Source organism: Tachysurus fulvidraco, unplaced genomic scaffold (genome assembly GCF_022655615.1).
Source record: "Tachysurus fulvidraco isolate hzauxx_2018 unplaced genomic scaffold, HZAU_PFXX_2.0 HiC_scaffold_51_np12, whole genome shotgun sequence".
NCBI lineage: Eukaryota > Metazoa > Chordata > Actinopteri > Siluriformes > Bagridae > Tachysurus > Tachysurus fulvidraco.
Window position 1 is genome coordinate 379057 of NW_025927271.1, and position 15021 is coordinate 394077.

Here is a 15021-nt window from a genome sequence, read left to right on the forward strand (position 1 = left end):
CATAACATATTATTTTATATTATTATAGAATTATAAAGTTATATTATATAATTATTATATAGTATTATTAAATTATTAACATAATTATTATACTGATTATCTCCACATGTCCTGTGTAAATGTGAGAGATCCTGCCAGAAGGACAGTATTCAGTTCATCTGCATGAATTCAACATGGGCCAAAGCTAAGATAAAACATTTTAAAATTCTTATATTTTCTTATATATTTTTTTCTCATATTTCTGGAACTTGTTCCCCAAAAAGAAAAATAGCGACACAAATAGTTTAACTTCTCTAACTCCATAACACAGAAAAACAGAGAACAGGAACCTGCCCCTAAAAGTGAAATCAGTTACACTGCTGGGTCACTGAGTGATAAAATATGCTCAGTGATTCATATATACAGAAAATATTTTACACAAAAACAAAAAAAACAAGTCAAAACCAGAAAAAAAAATCTATTTATATTATACTAGCAATAAATAGTCTCTTTTTTCTGTATTATGAAGTAAATACGACAACTATGCAGCTTGTCATGAGAATCTACGAGTGCACATTCCTGTCCTGAACAGTTTAACTGTAGTAACTATTACACCACAAATTAGTTTGAAATATCAGCTAACTGTAACTGTGCATGGCATTAGGTCTGGAAATGACTTTATCTACAGTACAAAGATGTATGAAATAACTAACCCTTTTCTCTCAGATATCTCTGACCGCACTGAGCTGAAAGACAAGAAGAAACCAGGAAAGATCTTCAGATCTGCTTTTGGTCTCCTAATACTTGGTGTTTTATTAACACTCTGTGTTGTAGGGATCCTTTGTAAGTGTTAAGTTGTGCTTATCAGATTTATCTTTGTTCTCAATCATCAAATCATAATAAAGTGTCTCCTTTGATCCATCAAGTGAGATGAATTCATCCTAGCATGAAAAACTTACATTTCTTTCTTAATTAATTATACATTTAGGTTTTATTGTTCTGTGAATTAATTTAACCCTGAGTATTTTTCTTCAACAGATCACAACAAAATGGTTTCATATGAAATATTAAGTGAGCAATATTGTAATGTTAGTGAAACATTGATGACGCAGGAACATAAAGTCAAGGGTAAGTGTTTATAAAAGCTTCCTGTTTCTTTTAATAGTTTGCTGTAGCTGCAGTGTATATGTGGATTAAAAACCCAACAGTTTTATGCTTTTTGCCTTCTTCTAGTAATTTGCCCCCTTTGTTATTAATATTTTTTTTTTTTCTGGTTTATTCTCATTAGAGATAGAAAAACTGTATGAAGCATTGAAGGTGAAGCATCTGGAAGTTCAGGAAGATCTCGCTGCATGCAGTGGTAAGATTCTCTCATCATTGTGGGTAGATACAGTAGATAGCTGGGAATAACAGCTACTAAGCCACAAAGTGGTAGACCATGTAAAACACAGGGCAGGTTCAGCACATGCCGAGGTGCACAGTGTGCATAACTCACCAACTTTCTGCAGAGTCCATAGCTACAGACCTCCAGTCTTTGTGTGGCCTTCAGATTAGCTCAACAACATTGTGTAGAGTGCTTCATGGAATGGCTTTTCATATCTGAGCAGCTGCAACATTTTCTCTGGAGTGACAAATCACACTTCTCTGCCTGGAAATCAGATGGATGAGTCTGGGCTTAACGGTTGCCAGGAGAACGGTACTTAACTGACTGCATAGTGCTAAATGTAAAGTTTGGTAGAGAGGATTATGGTGTGGGGTTGTTTTATAGGGGTTGTACTTGGCCCCTTAGTTCCAGTGAAAGGAACTCTTAATGCCTCAACATACCAAGACATTCTGGATAATTTCCTGCTTCCAACTTTGTGGGAAGAGTTTGGGGATGGCATCTTTCTGTTCCAACATGACATGGATGAGTGAGTTTGTTGTAGAGGAACTTGACTGGCCTGAACAGAGTCCAGGTCTCAACCCAACAGAACACCTTTAAGACGAATTAGTGTGGAGACTTCTCGTCCAACATCAGTGTCTGACCTCACAAATGCACTTCTAGAGGAATGGTCAAAACTCTTGTGGATAGCCTTCCTATAAGAGTTGATGCTGTTAGAGCTTCAAAGGGTGGGATAGCTCTAAATTAATCACAACAGATTACGGAGATGTCATTAAAGTTCATGTGCGTGTTAAGGCAGACATCACAAAATTTTTGGCATTATAGTCTAGACAAAAAGACAGACAGACAGACAGACAGACAGACAGACAGACAGCCAGACAGATATTTGACATTACTGTATTTTCATGGTAATTTGAGAAAGCATGTTTCATATTTTGGGACGCATTTTTTAATTGGTCTTTACTTTCGTCTTAAATGGCACATTTCAATTATTTGTAGCATATTAATTTGTTGCATCAGAATTTTATTATAGCAATACATCATATAAATGCATCAGTACTATTAGTAATACTGTATATTACTCATGATAATGTTATATGATTATACAAACAAGCAAAATCATGCAATATAGAGTACGCAAATATATTATCCAAAGTCTGATTTTCATCTTGTCTTGACAAACAGCAAATAAAAACAATGGACAATGTGAGGAAGGATGGAAGTCTCTTGGTTTAAAGTGTTACTACTTCTCCACTAATAAACTGAACTGGACACAGAGTCGAGATTACTGTGTGGAGAAAGGAGGTCACCTGGTGATTATAACCAGCCAAACTGAACAGGTTTGAAGTGTTGAGCTTCTTTTATTTCCAGTTTTTCAGATAAAATGTAATTTTTTGGTCTCTATTTCACTTGAGCTTATTATACTGTAGTTATAAGCTTTATGTGATGTTATTTTCTAAATTAGAATTTTGTGGTTTCACAAATTGTCGAAACACACTGGATTGGTTTACATGACTTGGAGACTGAAGGACAGTGGATGTGGGTGAACAACAAGCCTTTAAAGGAGACAGGTGTAACGTAAGGACAGTGTTCACTTACACAGTCTATAAACTCATTTTACAAAGCTCCAGTAATACATATACTTTTTTACATGAAATGAAATAATTGTTAAAGAAACTAATTACATTAAACTGATTTTATTCTATAAAGATTCTGGTATAGCGCTCCCGGGAGACCTGATGAGCCTGATAACTGGAAAGAGGAGGACCCTTCTGGAGAGAACTGTGCTGCTCTGGGTCATAATTATGGTGACACAGATAAATGGTTTGATGCTCACTGTGGTGCAATCAAAAAGTGCATCTGTGAAAAGTAAAAGACTTTTCTTTTTACTTACTTACATTTACTGCAAATACTTGTTTTTTTTTTTCAACAGAGAACAATTCTTGGTTGTTGAATATGAATATTTGATATTGTAAAACAGCTAACATTAAGTTTACCTACAGTTTGTATTAAAGGTTTATTTTACCGTATAGTTGTCATAGATATTGTATAGCAAACTTTACACCTACTGTATGTCTTCATATTTCATGTTGAAAAAAATTCCAACTCAGGCTAGTGAGACGTAATGAATTCCAGTTTACTAATTAAGGTGTTATTGCTGTCTAGATAAACAGTTCGCTCCTTTACTAGCATCTCAACATAATATAACAATGTATAGTTTTCCATATCTATGAACATTTACTATGTACTTTGTAATGTTAAGTTGCTTTGAATAACATTTAGAAAGCAATAAGAATGAATAAAAATATAGATCTTAAAAATATGATGTATGGTTTTGTTTTTGTTTTAAAAGATGATGACTTGCACTATGTAAGCATTCCAGTTCCAGGTTAGTCATATTGTGTTTAGGAGGGTAACAAAGGATGGATAATAAAACATATGGTTTCATTCATACATTCATAAGAACAGCCATAAACTGCAGTATTTAATGCAATAACATGTTGGTCAGGTTAAAACAGCACTGACATGACTCTTTAACCTGAAAATCACTTCAGCTGTTCATTTTCTGTTCATCTATTGGCCACTAGATGGCAGTAATGAAACGTTTGGTCAATTCTAAGAAACATTAAATATTATTTTGTCGAATTTCTATACCTTTTAAATCTTATGACATACATTAATTAATGTGATATAATGATGAATTTGTTTTCTAACATGTACAGGTGTTACTGTAGGTATTAATGCAGGTATTACTGGGAGATCAGTCACGCTGCTGTTGCAGTAAAATTCCTCTCAGAGCTGCACATGTTCTGACCACATTTCTCTGGACATTTGTACACAAATCAACATACATGTCACTTATTCAATTATATCTTATTCATCTTCTTTCATTTATGTACAAATTACAGGGTCTGTAAAGTAGTCTTTCTTTATTTTAATGTCTACAAACTTTAAAAACTTATTCCACGTTCAGTTGGTGTCTTTTAATTGTCGAGTAACACCAGGAGATAAATGTTAGTAGAATATAATTTTAGATTTTTGCACTTTTTATTTTCTGTAACTGCACAGTGCTTCATGAACGTCTCTGAGTTGATGCTTGTTGATACATGCAGGGCTAAAGAAGTAAAAGCAAAGGTTAACACAACCACACTCAACATAGACACCAAGTTCAGCTAAAGCGTACGTGTGTGTGTGTGTGTGTGTGTGTGTGTGTGAGTCAGAGAAAGAGAGAGAGAGAGAGAGAGAGAGAGAGAGAGAGAGAGAGAGAGAGAGAGAGAGAGAGAGAGAGAGAGAGAGAGAGAGAGAGATGGATGGATGGATGCCTTTTAGTCTACATATAAATATTTCATTCTTTTCCCCCACTCTTGGTCATTTAGTTAAAGCTGTTGAAAATTGAAGTGAAAGAAGTACAACAAATGCACAGTAACTTCTGTACGCATATTCATATTTCATATTTTCACATTTTCATATTTTCACAGAAAGTATACGTTGACTAAAATGTACATGGTCTGTAAAGCAGTGTTTATTTATTTTAACCTCTACAAAGTATTTCTACAACATTTAAAATTATTCCCTTGTTAATTTATTTAACCCCATTTTGCCTTGGCCCCCTTTTGCAGGTTTTTCGCCCACATGATCTACCCAACAAAAAGTGGTACAGCTCCCACATACTTTGACACACAGGGGTCAGAGAGCCTGGTCTCATTGGAAATGGCACAAAGTTACAGAGGCTAGAATGGAAGGTTTTCATTTCCGCCTGGGTTATTTACCTGATAAACTGATTAATCTTATTTTTCTGGAACATGTTAGGGACCAAATAACAACTGAGGGTCATAGCCACATGTCTTGGCTTTCACCAAAAAAAAGTTCAAGTCAAAAGACCCAAAAAATGGCTTCAATAAAAATATTTTTCTATGGCCCTGGTCGTCTGGTCCAGCGTTTTTGTGTACTTGTTTACTGTATAACTTTGAATTAAAAGACTGCATGCTCAGTTTAAAAGGCCTAAAACAAGCAGAGACTCTCTCTCTACTACTGTGGTGTGAAAACAGGCCTGTAACTTGACACCCTGAGCTGTGAGAGGGACAAAAGGTCAAGGATTACGCAAGAATTCTTCTGCGCAGCTTGTTCACGCAGATCCAGGCAGCAGAGAGGGGGGTTGCAGCATATCGTTGGAATCGTCTGCTTATTGGCTAAAGAGCTGTAGAGGTCCCGGCCCATTTCATTGCTATTGGAAGGAGTAATTGTCAGTCAAAGGCGGGTTCCCAAAAATGATGTCATGACATCATTGGCTTCCCAGCCGTCTATCTCTGCAATACAAGCACCGATTGGCTCAAGTGAGGGCTTGTTTGATTCGTTAGGACCTGGGCTATAAATATGACGTAAATTACGTAGAATTTTTGAATACCCCAATGAGACGTTAGAGCGGCAAAACAAGATGATGGCGCGCTTCTGTTTCCAGTTTTCGGAACACAAACGGAATATTTGCGGCGCGACCAAAGCGTTTTGGATTAAAAGGCTTACAGATTCCAGTTCCTTGGACCTGTGTGGATTTTTGTGGATTATTTGTTTTGGAATATATTACCCCAGTGAAGAAAGGGACGCGTCTAAAGGTGAGGGAAAATCCGGTCTAGCGCCACCTAGGTCAGCTTTCTCCAAAAAAATTTTTTTTTAGTATGAAGGCTGTGAATCATATTATGCTTTGTGTCTGGGCTTAAAAAATATTGAGAGTATAAACTTTACTAGGTAAATAGGTTTTTTCGTGTTTTTAGAGGATTTGATGCTTTAAAGATGAAATGAAGCTTGTTTTTGTCATCCCCTAGTGGTCAGTTTGACTTCGACCCGTAATAGTGTAAAGTAATAAATTAAGTAATGAATAAAAGAAAAATACAATACGGTGTTCTAGGTGAGCAGTATGCTAGTTACTGCAATGTTGATGACCCCAAAACACAAAGCCAAGGGTTATGTGAGGTTTTAAGAGCTCCCTGTTTACTTTAATAGTTAGCAGTTACTGTATATGTGAGATAAAAACTCAGTTGTTGAGTTTTGCGTTTCTTATTTTTTAATATTCCTCTTATATTTTCTGGTTTATTATCATCAACATCTATTAACCATTTTGTATCAGAAATTATTCACATTTGCCATAGAGATAGAAAAACTGTATGAAGAACTGAAGGTGAAGCATCAGCAGATTCAAGAAGAAGAAATGAATTCTGCTTGCCTGAAATGTTTATACATGTAAAAATATTTAAATACATGTTTGATGGTTATGTTTGATATTGTTTACATGAATTGTTGTAAATGACAAGATTTTCACTGCTCATTATCAGACACAGAGGATGATGTTTAAGTGAATTCAGAAGACTGTCGCGCAGAGCTGAAAAACCTAGGTATGCGTTTGTTTGATGATTAAATACTGATACTGAGTAGAACTAGTGGGGTTAGTGAATGACAGCAAAAAAGTTCAATTGAATCTACAAAGATGGCAAAATAGACAGTATTTAAAAATGTCTTTCTCCAACAGGCAGAAATCTGAACAAGTGCTGTAAATGATGAGCACCAAATAAATGCTCATAATCACACACAGAGGATGATGTTTATGAAAATACACAGTCATCAGTTCTCCAAAAAAAAGAGCTTTTTAATATCCTTCCTTCCTTATGATATCTTCATAATGGGACCATAAAAGACAGACACATAAAAGGTTTCCACAAAAAAGGTCTTGGTATATTGTAAAACAGGCACTACTGGAGTACACTGTATGTACACTACTGTACAAAGGTGTGACTTCAGGACGGTCCAAGGCTGAAATAGTACATTTTTAAAAAGATTCACCTACAACATTTCCTGGAATCACAAAGCATATATGAAGCATGACGCGCGGGTTAGGAAACGGGGGAAAGTTAATTATCCAACAGGTAGACATCTGAAACTGCTATATTTTTAAATAAATATTTTAGATGTTGTAAGTATATGTGATCAGGCATCACAAATTCCAAGGACTTTTAAATTGTTAGAATTACAAGCAGTGGATGATGACAATGTGAACACACAGCAGATGCATCCGAAGACTAAACAATGCACAGGTATGTCTTTGTACTCATTATACTGATTATCCAACTTCTACTTGTATTATTTATTAACTAAAACATGTTTAATATTTAGCTTCATCTAGATACAACATCATCATATCTGCTCTTGGTCTTCTGCTGCTTGGAGCTTTAGCATCACTCTGTGCTGTAGGGATCTTGTGTGAGTATTAAATAGCACTTTAATCTGTTGTTCTCATTCAACAAATTACAATAAATAAAATAGTTTGATGGTTAAGTTAGAAGAATTCCTTTTATCAGCCATTTATACTAGAAACATACAACACATTACAATAGAATATTTATGTACCGTTGGTGCTTGGCCCCTAGAAACGTTTTCATTCATCTTTGTCTGAGTTTAGCCCTGATGTTCTTATTCAACAGATCACAATAAAGTTGTTTCCACGGAGATGTTAAGTGAAGGAGACGAGAACACTACAGCCGAACTGATGGGGCTAAAATACAAAGCCACTGGTAAGAGATTTCATCATGTCTCAAAAGTCTCCATACAAACACTTTTTAGCTAATTCACATTTCATTTGTCACATATACAAACAAACACAGTAGTATGTATAGTGAAATGTCATAACTGTCTAATATAAGATATGTACAATAAAAATAGTTACAGATAAAAAATAGAGTAAAATTTACAAGATCATCTGTACAAACTGTGTGTGTATGTAGTGTAAAACATTAGGGTAAATGGAGAAGAAGTGACACAGCAGTTCAACACACCTGGGGAACACCTATGGGTAAACAGCCACCAAGGAAGTGTCCAAGTAGCTCCGGATAGTATGTTTTAAGTAGAAACAAGATGTTTCACATAACTGTAAAATTTATGTAGTGATTATATAATCTTATTTTATAACTGATTTATTTTTTAAACTTTTCAAAAAAGCAAAACAAAACTGTACACTTTGTGAGGAAGGATGGAAGTCTCTTAGTTTAAAGTGTTACTACTTCTCCACTGATAAACTGAACTGGACACAGAGTCGAGATTACTGTGTGGAGAAAGGAGGTCACCTGGTGATTATAACCAGCCAAACTGAACAGGTGAGTGTAGAGCTTCTCTTTATAATTTAATCTAATCATTTATTTATTTAATATAATTGTTTTCTACATTAGGGCTTTTTCTTCTCACAAATTGGAGAAACACACTGGATTGGCTTGAATGACTTGGAGACTGAGGGTCAGTGGATGTGGGTGAACAACAAGCCCTTAAAGGAGACGGGTGTAACGTAAGGACAGTGTTCACTCACACACACTATTTCTCATTAACCTCTTCTTGTCTTCACACTAAACTCATTTTACTATTACAAAGCTCCAGTAATGTATTCACTTATGAATAAAATAAATTCAATATTTAAGAAACTTATTACAGTTTTTATGTCTTATGTATGTAGGTTCTGGTTTAGTTCTCCAGAGGGACCAAATGAGCCTGATAACTGGACAAAGAAGGACCCTTCTGGAGAGAATTGTGCTGCTCTGGGGAACGCAAATGTTAACACACATAACTGGTTTGATGCTTCTTGTAGTACAATCAAAAAGTACATCTGTGAAAAGTAAGACATTTCTCTTACATTTGAGTCTGCAAATATTTGTTTTTATGAATGCAGGAAAGTTCTTGGTTGTTGACTATTTTTGTTGTTGAAGTATTTAGTTCTGCTTTGTTTAGATATTGCCTTTTTTTTTTTTTTTTTTTTTTTTTTTTCACCTGTAATACCATCGAAAGCCACATAGTGGCGTTAATGGGAAATGGAGCATATATGCCCAGTTAGCATAGAGTAAGGCAGATTTGTTTGGGAGAGGAGAACCATGTGTTTGTCTTCTTTCTCATATATGGCATCTAAACTTTTTGTGAAGAATTCTGAGTTTTTGCTCTACTAAAGGATTTTTTTGTTGGAAATGGCAAGAACCAAAAACCTCACTGTATTGAGTGAAGCATGTTAGTGGCAAATATCTGCTGGAGGAATCATTGTGTCTTCATTTGTGGTCTTCACCTGTGGATTAATTCTATTTTCTTTTGACATTGGATCTGAGTGTTGATAAGGTTACTGCTATTGCTATGGCCTCGTGGAGGCATTGAGGACAGCAGGCCTATAGACAGCATTCCAGTTTGCTTTGTCATGTCTTTGCAATGTGGAATTGGGGATTTAATAATTGCATTGGACTCGAGTATTGGTCTGGACTTTAAACTGTAAACATTATCATCTAAACTCACCATAAAACAATGTTTTGTACTTAATTGATATGAAGACTCATGAGGTGATTTCTATGTATTTGTTGTTTTCTTTGAATATGTTTGGGAGCATATGTGGGATAAATAAAATAAGATAAAATGATCATTTGTTTTGTGAAGTTTATTTAACAGTACAGAACGATACAGCTCGAATCCAATACATCTATATTGAGAGTTTGTTACTAATATTTATTTATTTATTTATTTATTTTTAACATCAGACTCCATGAAGTTTCACTTTTCTGCCACATTGTAAAATGTTGTATTTTTTAGCTTGTCTTCACCACTAGAACATCAGAAGATCATGTGTGTGGATTTTGTGTTTGTGGGAAATCTTTTAAATTGTACTGGATGGATGAACATGTGTTTATTTTATTAATGAAGTGTCTTTAATTTCATTACTTAAAATTTCCACCTGTTAATCTTCTCTAAACAAGAGAAAAGGGTGGAAAAAAGGTGGAAACTAAATAAAAAGAACGTGTGTGTGTGTGTGTGTATACACTCTGGGGGGTAGTCAACTAGAGTTGATTTGAGGATGATCTGAAGCTTCACCTCAGAATGTTCGGACACCAGAGAAATGAAACAGAAGACACACTTGTATCAGTGTTGCTCTTCCTCGTTAAATATGTTCACCAATAGTGTCATCAGCACGGGACGGCAGGATGAAGACAAGCAAGGGCAGGCCGGAAACTCTGGGAGCCTGACCTGCACACAAGACGTAGCACAAAAACACACATAGTGGAACAGAAAAAATATCACAAGTTGTAACAGGGTGCTGGAGGGTTGTTATAGTTAGTTTTATTTTTTTTTTGTAGTGGGTTCTTGGGGTGGTTACTTTCAACCATCTACTACGGAAGCTACATCTCTCCCACTGCTATTGCACAGTAGATCTGTATCTCGCTTTCCTTCTGATTATAACTAATTTTATAGTTACTACCAATTTTCAGGTATCACAGGGTTCAATTTAAGATTATAAAGTGAAGCACGGGTTAAAGAATGGGTGGAAAAAAGGTAATTATCCTACAGTTAGAGCTCTGATACTTTTGAATTTAGTTATGGTGTAAATATGACGTGTGAGCAAGCAATTTAAATGATGTTTTAAATAGTTTGGACGGAGAACTGACGATTATGTGAATGCACAGAACTGGCAACCAAGGCACAAAGCATGCTCAGGTAAGTCTTGTTTTCATAATAAAATTTAAATACTTACAATTTTATCCATTTATAGTTACATTTAATTGAAGTGAAGAGATTCTTGAGGAAAAAAATAGTAGTTACATGTAATACTTATAAATGTTAATTCCCTCTCATTTTTATTTATTTTGAAGTAACTAATAAAAAAGTGCTGCTTGTTGTGTTAAAAACAACCTGGGAGTGAAACTTACTGTCATGAAATATTTCACCTAAATCATCCAATAAATGTTACATGAATATTTATTTAGAGAAATTGTTACCGTATTTACAATTCTCTATTTTTCTTTGATAATACAATTTGTAACGATATTTAATATTAGCTTCAGATTATATATAGTGATCTCCATAATAGTCCCTTTGAATGACTTGCTGTCGAAACAATAATCATGCTATTAGAATGATTAAAACTCACATTAATAGAAATATCTGATTCACATTTATAACAACTCTCAGCTGTTGTTACAGAACCTAACATTCTGACCAAACAGATTTCAAAATGCAACATTTTTTTTCTGGTTATTAAATAGTTATAATAAATTTCAAGAAAAGATATCATTTGATTTTAACAAACTAGACTATTAAACTAGAAGTTAAAAAGAAGAAGAAGACTTTATTATTGCCACGTGTCCGTTGTATCATGGGGACTGTGGGTTGGAAGTTCATGGATCCGGCAGAGGTTTGGCACCCAGCTAGTTTAAAGCCTCATGTGTTGAGTGAAAGGAAAACCCTGAAGCTGTGAAGGGCAGTGGGTCTGCAAGCCTGGAGTCAGGAATTTATTTACAGTACAAAGATGTATGAAATAACTAACCCTTTTCTCTCAGATATCTCTGACCGCACTGAGCTGAAAGACAAGAAGAAACCAGGAAAGATCTTCAGATCTGCTTTTGGTCTCCTAATACTTGGTGTTTTATTAACACTCTGTGCTGTAGGGATCCTTTGTAAGTGTTAAGTTGTGCTTATTAACTTTATCTTTGTTATCAATCATCAAATCATTATAAAGTGTCTCCTTCGATCCATTAAGTGATATGAATTCATCCTAGCATGAAAAACGTAAATTTCTTTGCTTAATTAATTATACATTTAGTTTTTATTGCTCTGTGAATTCATTTAACCCTGAGTATTTTTCTTCAACAGATCACAATAAAGTGATTTCACATGAGATATTAAGTAAGCAGTATTCTAATGTTACTGAAACATTGAGGATGCAGGAACATGAAACCAAGGGTAAGTGTTTATTAGAGCTTCCTGTTTGCTTTGCAGTAGCTGCAGTGTATATGTGGGTTAAAAACCTCAAGTTTTGTGCTGCTTATTTTCTAATAGTAATTCTAGTATTTGCTCCTTTTGTTATTGTTTTGTTATATTATTTATTTATTTATTTATTTATTTATTTTCTGGTTTATTCTCATTATCTAATGACCCATTTGCATCAGAAATGATTCTTTTTGGCTTTAGAAATAAAAAAACTGTTTGAAGCACTGAAGGTGGAGCATCAGCAAGTTCAGGAGGAACTTGCAGCATGCAGTGGTAAGATTCTCCCATCATGACAGACAGACAGACAGACAGAGACAGATAGACAAAAACAAAGCAAAGCCATGCTACAGTATATAGAGTATGCAAATGTATTATCTGAATTTATAACTGATTTTTTTTAATCTCATCTTGAAAAACAGCAAATAAAAACAATGGACAATGTGAGGAAGGATGGAAGTCTCTTGGTTTAAAGAGTTATTACTTCTCCAGTTTTAAACTGAACTGGACACAGAGTCGAGATTACTGTGTGGAGAAAGGAGGCCACCTGGTGATTATAACCAGCCAAGAACAGGTTTGAAGTGTAGAGCTTTTTCCTTATCAGTTTTTTCAGATAAAATTACATTTTTGGCCTCTATTTCACTGAACTTATTATAGTTATAAGCTTTATTGTATGTTATTTCTATATTAGGATTTGTAGTTTCACAATTGGAGAGAAACACACCTGGATTGGTTTGAATGACTGGGAGACTGAAGGACAGTGGATGTGGGTGAACAACAAGCCTTTAAAGGAGACAGGTTGTAACGTTAAGAACAGTGTTCACTTCAACACAGTCTATAAACTAATTTTTACAAAGCTCCAGTAATACATATACTTTTTTACATGAAATGAAATAATTGTTAAAGAAACAAATATACATTAAACTGATTTTATTCTATAAAGATTCTGTATAGCGCTCCCGGGGAGACCTGATGAGCTGATAACTGGAAAAAGAAGGACCCTTCTGGAGAGAATTGTGCTGCTCTGGGGGATGCTCATGGTAACATACATTACATGGTTTGATGCTTCTTGTAGTAGAATCAAAAAGTGCATCTGTGAAAAGTAAAAGACTTTTCACTTACATGTGAGTCTGCAAACACTTGTTTTTATTAATGGAGGACAATTCTTGGTTGTTGACTTAAACTATTTGATATTGTAAAACAGCTAAGGTTAAGTTTATCTATGGTTTCTTTTTCATTTTCATACTTGGATCATGTGTGTGGATTTTTCCTTCTGCTTGTGGAATCTTGTAAATTGTACTGTAGGAATGAACATGTGTCTTTATGAATGAAGTGTGTCCAGACTATGTTAGCTGAAGCTAGATGTAACCTTAAGTTGCTTTGAATAAGAAATTTAATAAAATTGTACAAGTCTGGGGAAAAAAAACTGATTTGTTATATTGTTAATTTCATTAATTAAATTTCCATCTGTTCATCTTCTCTAAAAAAAGTGAAACGGTTGGAACAAAGGTGGAAACTAAATAAACGAATAGGTGTGTGTGTGTGTGTGTGTGTGTGTGTGGTGTGTGGTGTGTGTGTGTGTGTGTGTGTGGGGTGTGTTTTTGTGGGTTTGGTGTGTGTGTGGTGTGTGTGTGTGTGTGACTCTGGGGGTGTTCACCGAGAGTCAATTTGAGTATCTCAAGCTTCACCTCAGAATGTTCGCACACCAGAGTAATAAAACAGAAGACACACTGTGTGAACAACCTTGATGTTAATAGTAACAGGAGACATTAAAATAAAATCAAGGTAAAACAACACAAGGCTGTCTTTAGGTAAATAACATTTATGGCTGTCACAAATAATTAGCTAGCTAGATTAAATCATATTACTGTATCCCACTTCCGTCTGTATACATGTTTTTATTGTTTCTGTCGTTCCTGACCAGAGATGCAAAACAGTCTGTTGTGTAGAACTTCTCTTCATAACTAAGGCTCTCCATTCTCTCCCAGACAAACAGCAGTAATTAATCACTGTGTTTCGAGGCAATTGTTATAGATGTTTATAAAATAAATTACTCTACATGTGTTTCAAGTGATCATGGAGTTTACAACCCAGTCTAGGTTTCGGCCCCACAGAGTAATCAACTCCGGTATAAAGAATGATGTCAGGGAGTTTGGGAAGTAAACTATATTTTATTAGCTTCCTTCTTTTAAATAAAATCAGCAAAATATAGCTTTATTTCCATACACACACACACACACACACACACACACACACCACACACACACAAATAAACACACCACACACACACACACACACACACACAAAACACACACAGTAACGGCCAACAAATCTAACCTAACGTAGGAGAACTATTCAATGGTGTATGAGAGCCCACGGTATATGATATGTTTGCTCTGCCTTCTTGTTAAAGTTTTTTTTATTTATTTCTATATTTGTGATAGCGCACACACACACACACACAACACATACACACACACCACACACACACACACACACACCACACACACCACACACACAACCACAACACACACACACACACACACAGTAACGGCCAACTTATCTAACCTAACTTAGGAGAACTTATCGGCGGTGTAACGAGAGCCACTGTTGATGATATGTTTGTTATGCCTTCTTGTTATAGTTTTGTTATTTATTTCTATATTTGTGAGGGTTATTAAGAGTTAAAACACTCCTATGTGAGAGAAGCGTGATGCCTGTACACCTGCCATTAAACGTTTGTATTGCAGACTCTTCACCTTCGAGCTCTTTCATTTCCTGGGAATAGCGAATTATCTGTGTCGAAGCGTTACACTTTATAATCACATTTAATATTAGCTTCAGATTATGTATAGTGATCTCCATACTAATATTTGTGTATGACTTGCTGTAGA

The 15021-nt window shown here is 35.1% G+C and overlaps 2 protein-coding genes and 1 pseudogene across 2 annotated transcripts in view; all 3 read left to right on the forward strand.

The window, feature by feature from the left end:
* Positions 1-3786, forward strand: part of LOC113662805 (C-type lectin domain family 6 member A-like) — a 229774-nt gene extending 225988 nt beyond the window's left edge. Inside the window, exon 8 of the mRNA XM_047809821.1 lies at positions 3071-3786. Within this exon, the coding sequence (XP_047665777.1) occupies positions 3071-3233 (163 nt within the window). The 3' untranslated portion in view covers positions 3234-3786. The remainder of the gene's footprint in view (positions 1-3070) is intronic.
* A 4070-nt stretch (positions 3787-7856) lies between these two features.
* On the forward strand, positions 7857-9770 carry LOC125140665 (annotated as a pseudogene).
* A 598-nt stretch (positions 9771-10368) lies between these two features.
* LOC125140666 (oxidized low-density lipoprotein receptor 1-like) lies at positions 10369-12707 on the forward strand. The gene is made up of 6 exons (XM_047809809.1): positions 10369-10696; positions 10792-10858; positions 11701-11817; positions 12014-12103; positions 12332-12403; positions 12550-12707. The coding sequence occupies exons 1-6, from the start codon at positions 10682-10684 to the stop codon at positions 12705-12707; spliced, it is 519 nt and encodes a 172-aa protein (XP_047665765.1). The 5' UTR covers positions 10369-10681.
* Positions 12708-15021: the final 2314 nt, after the last annotated feature.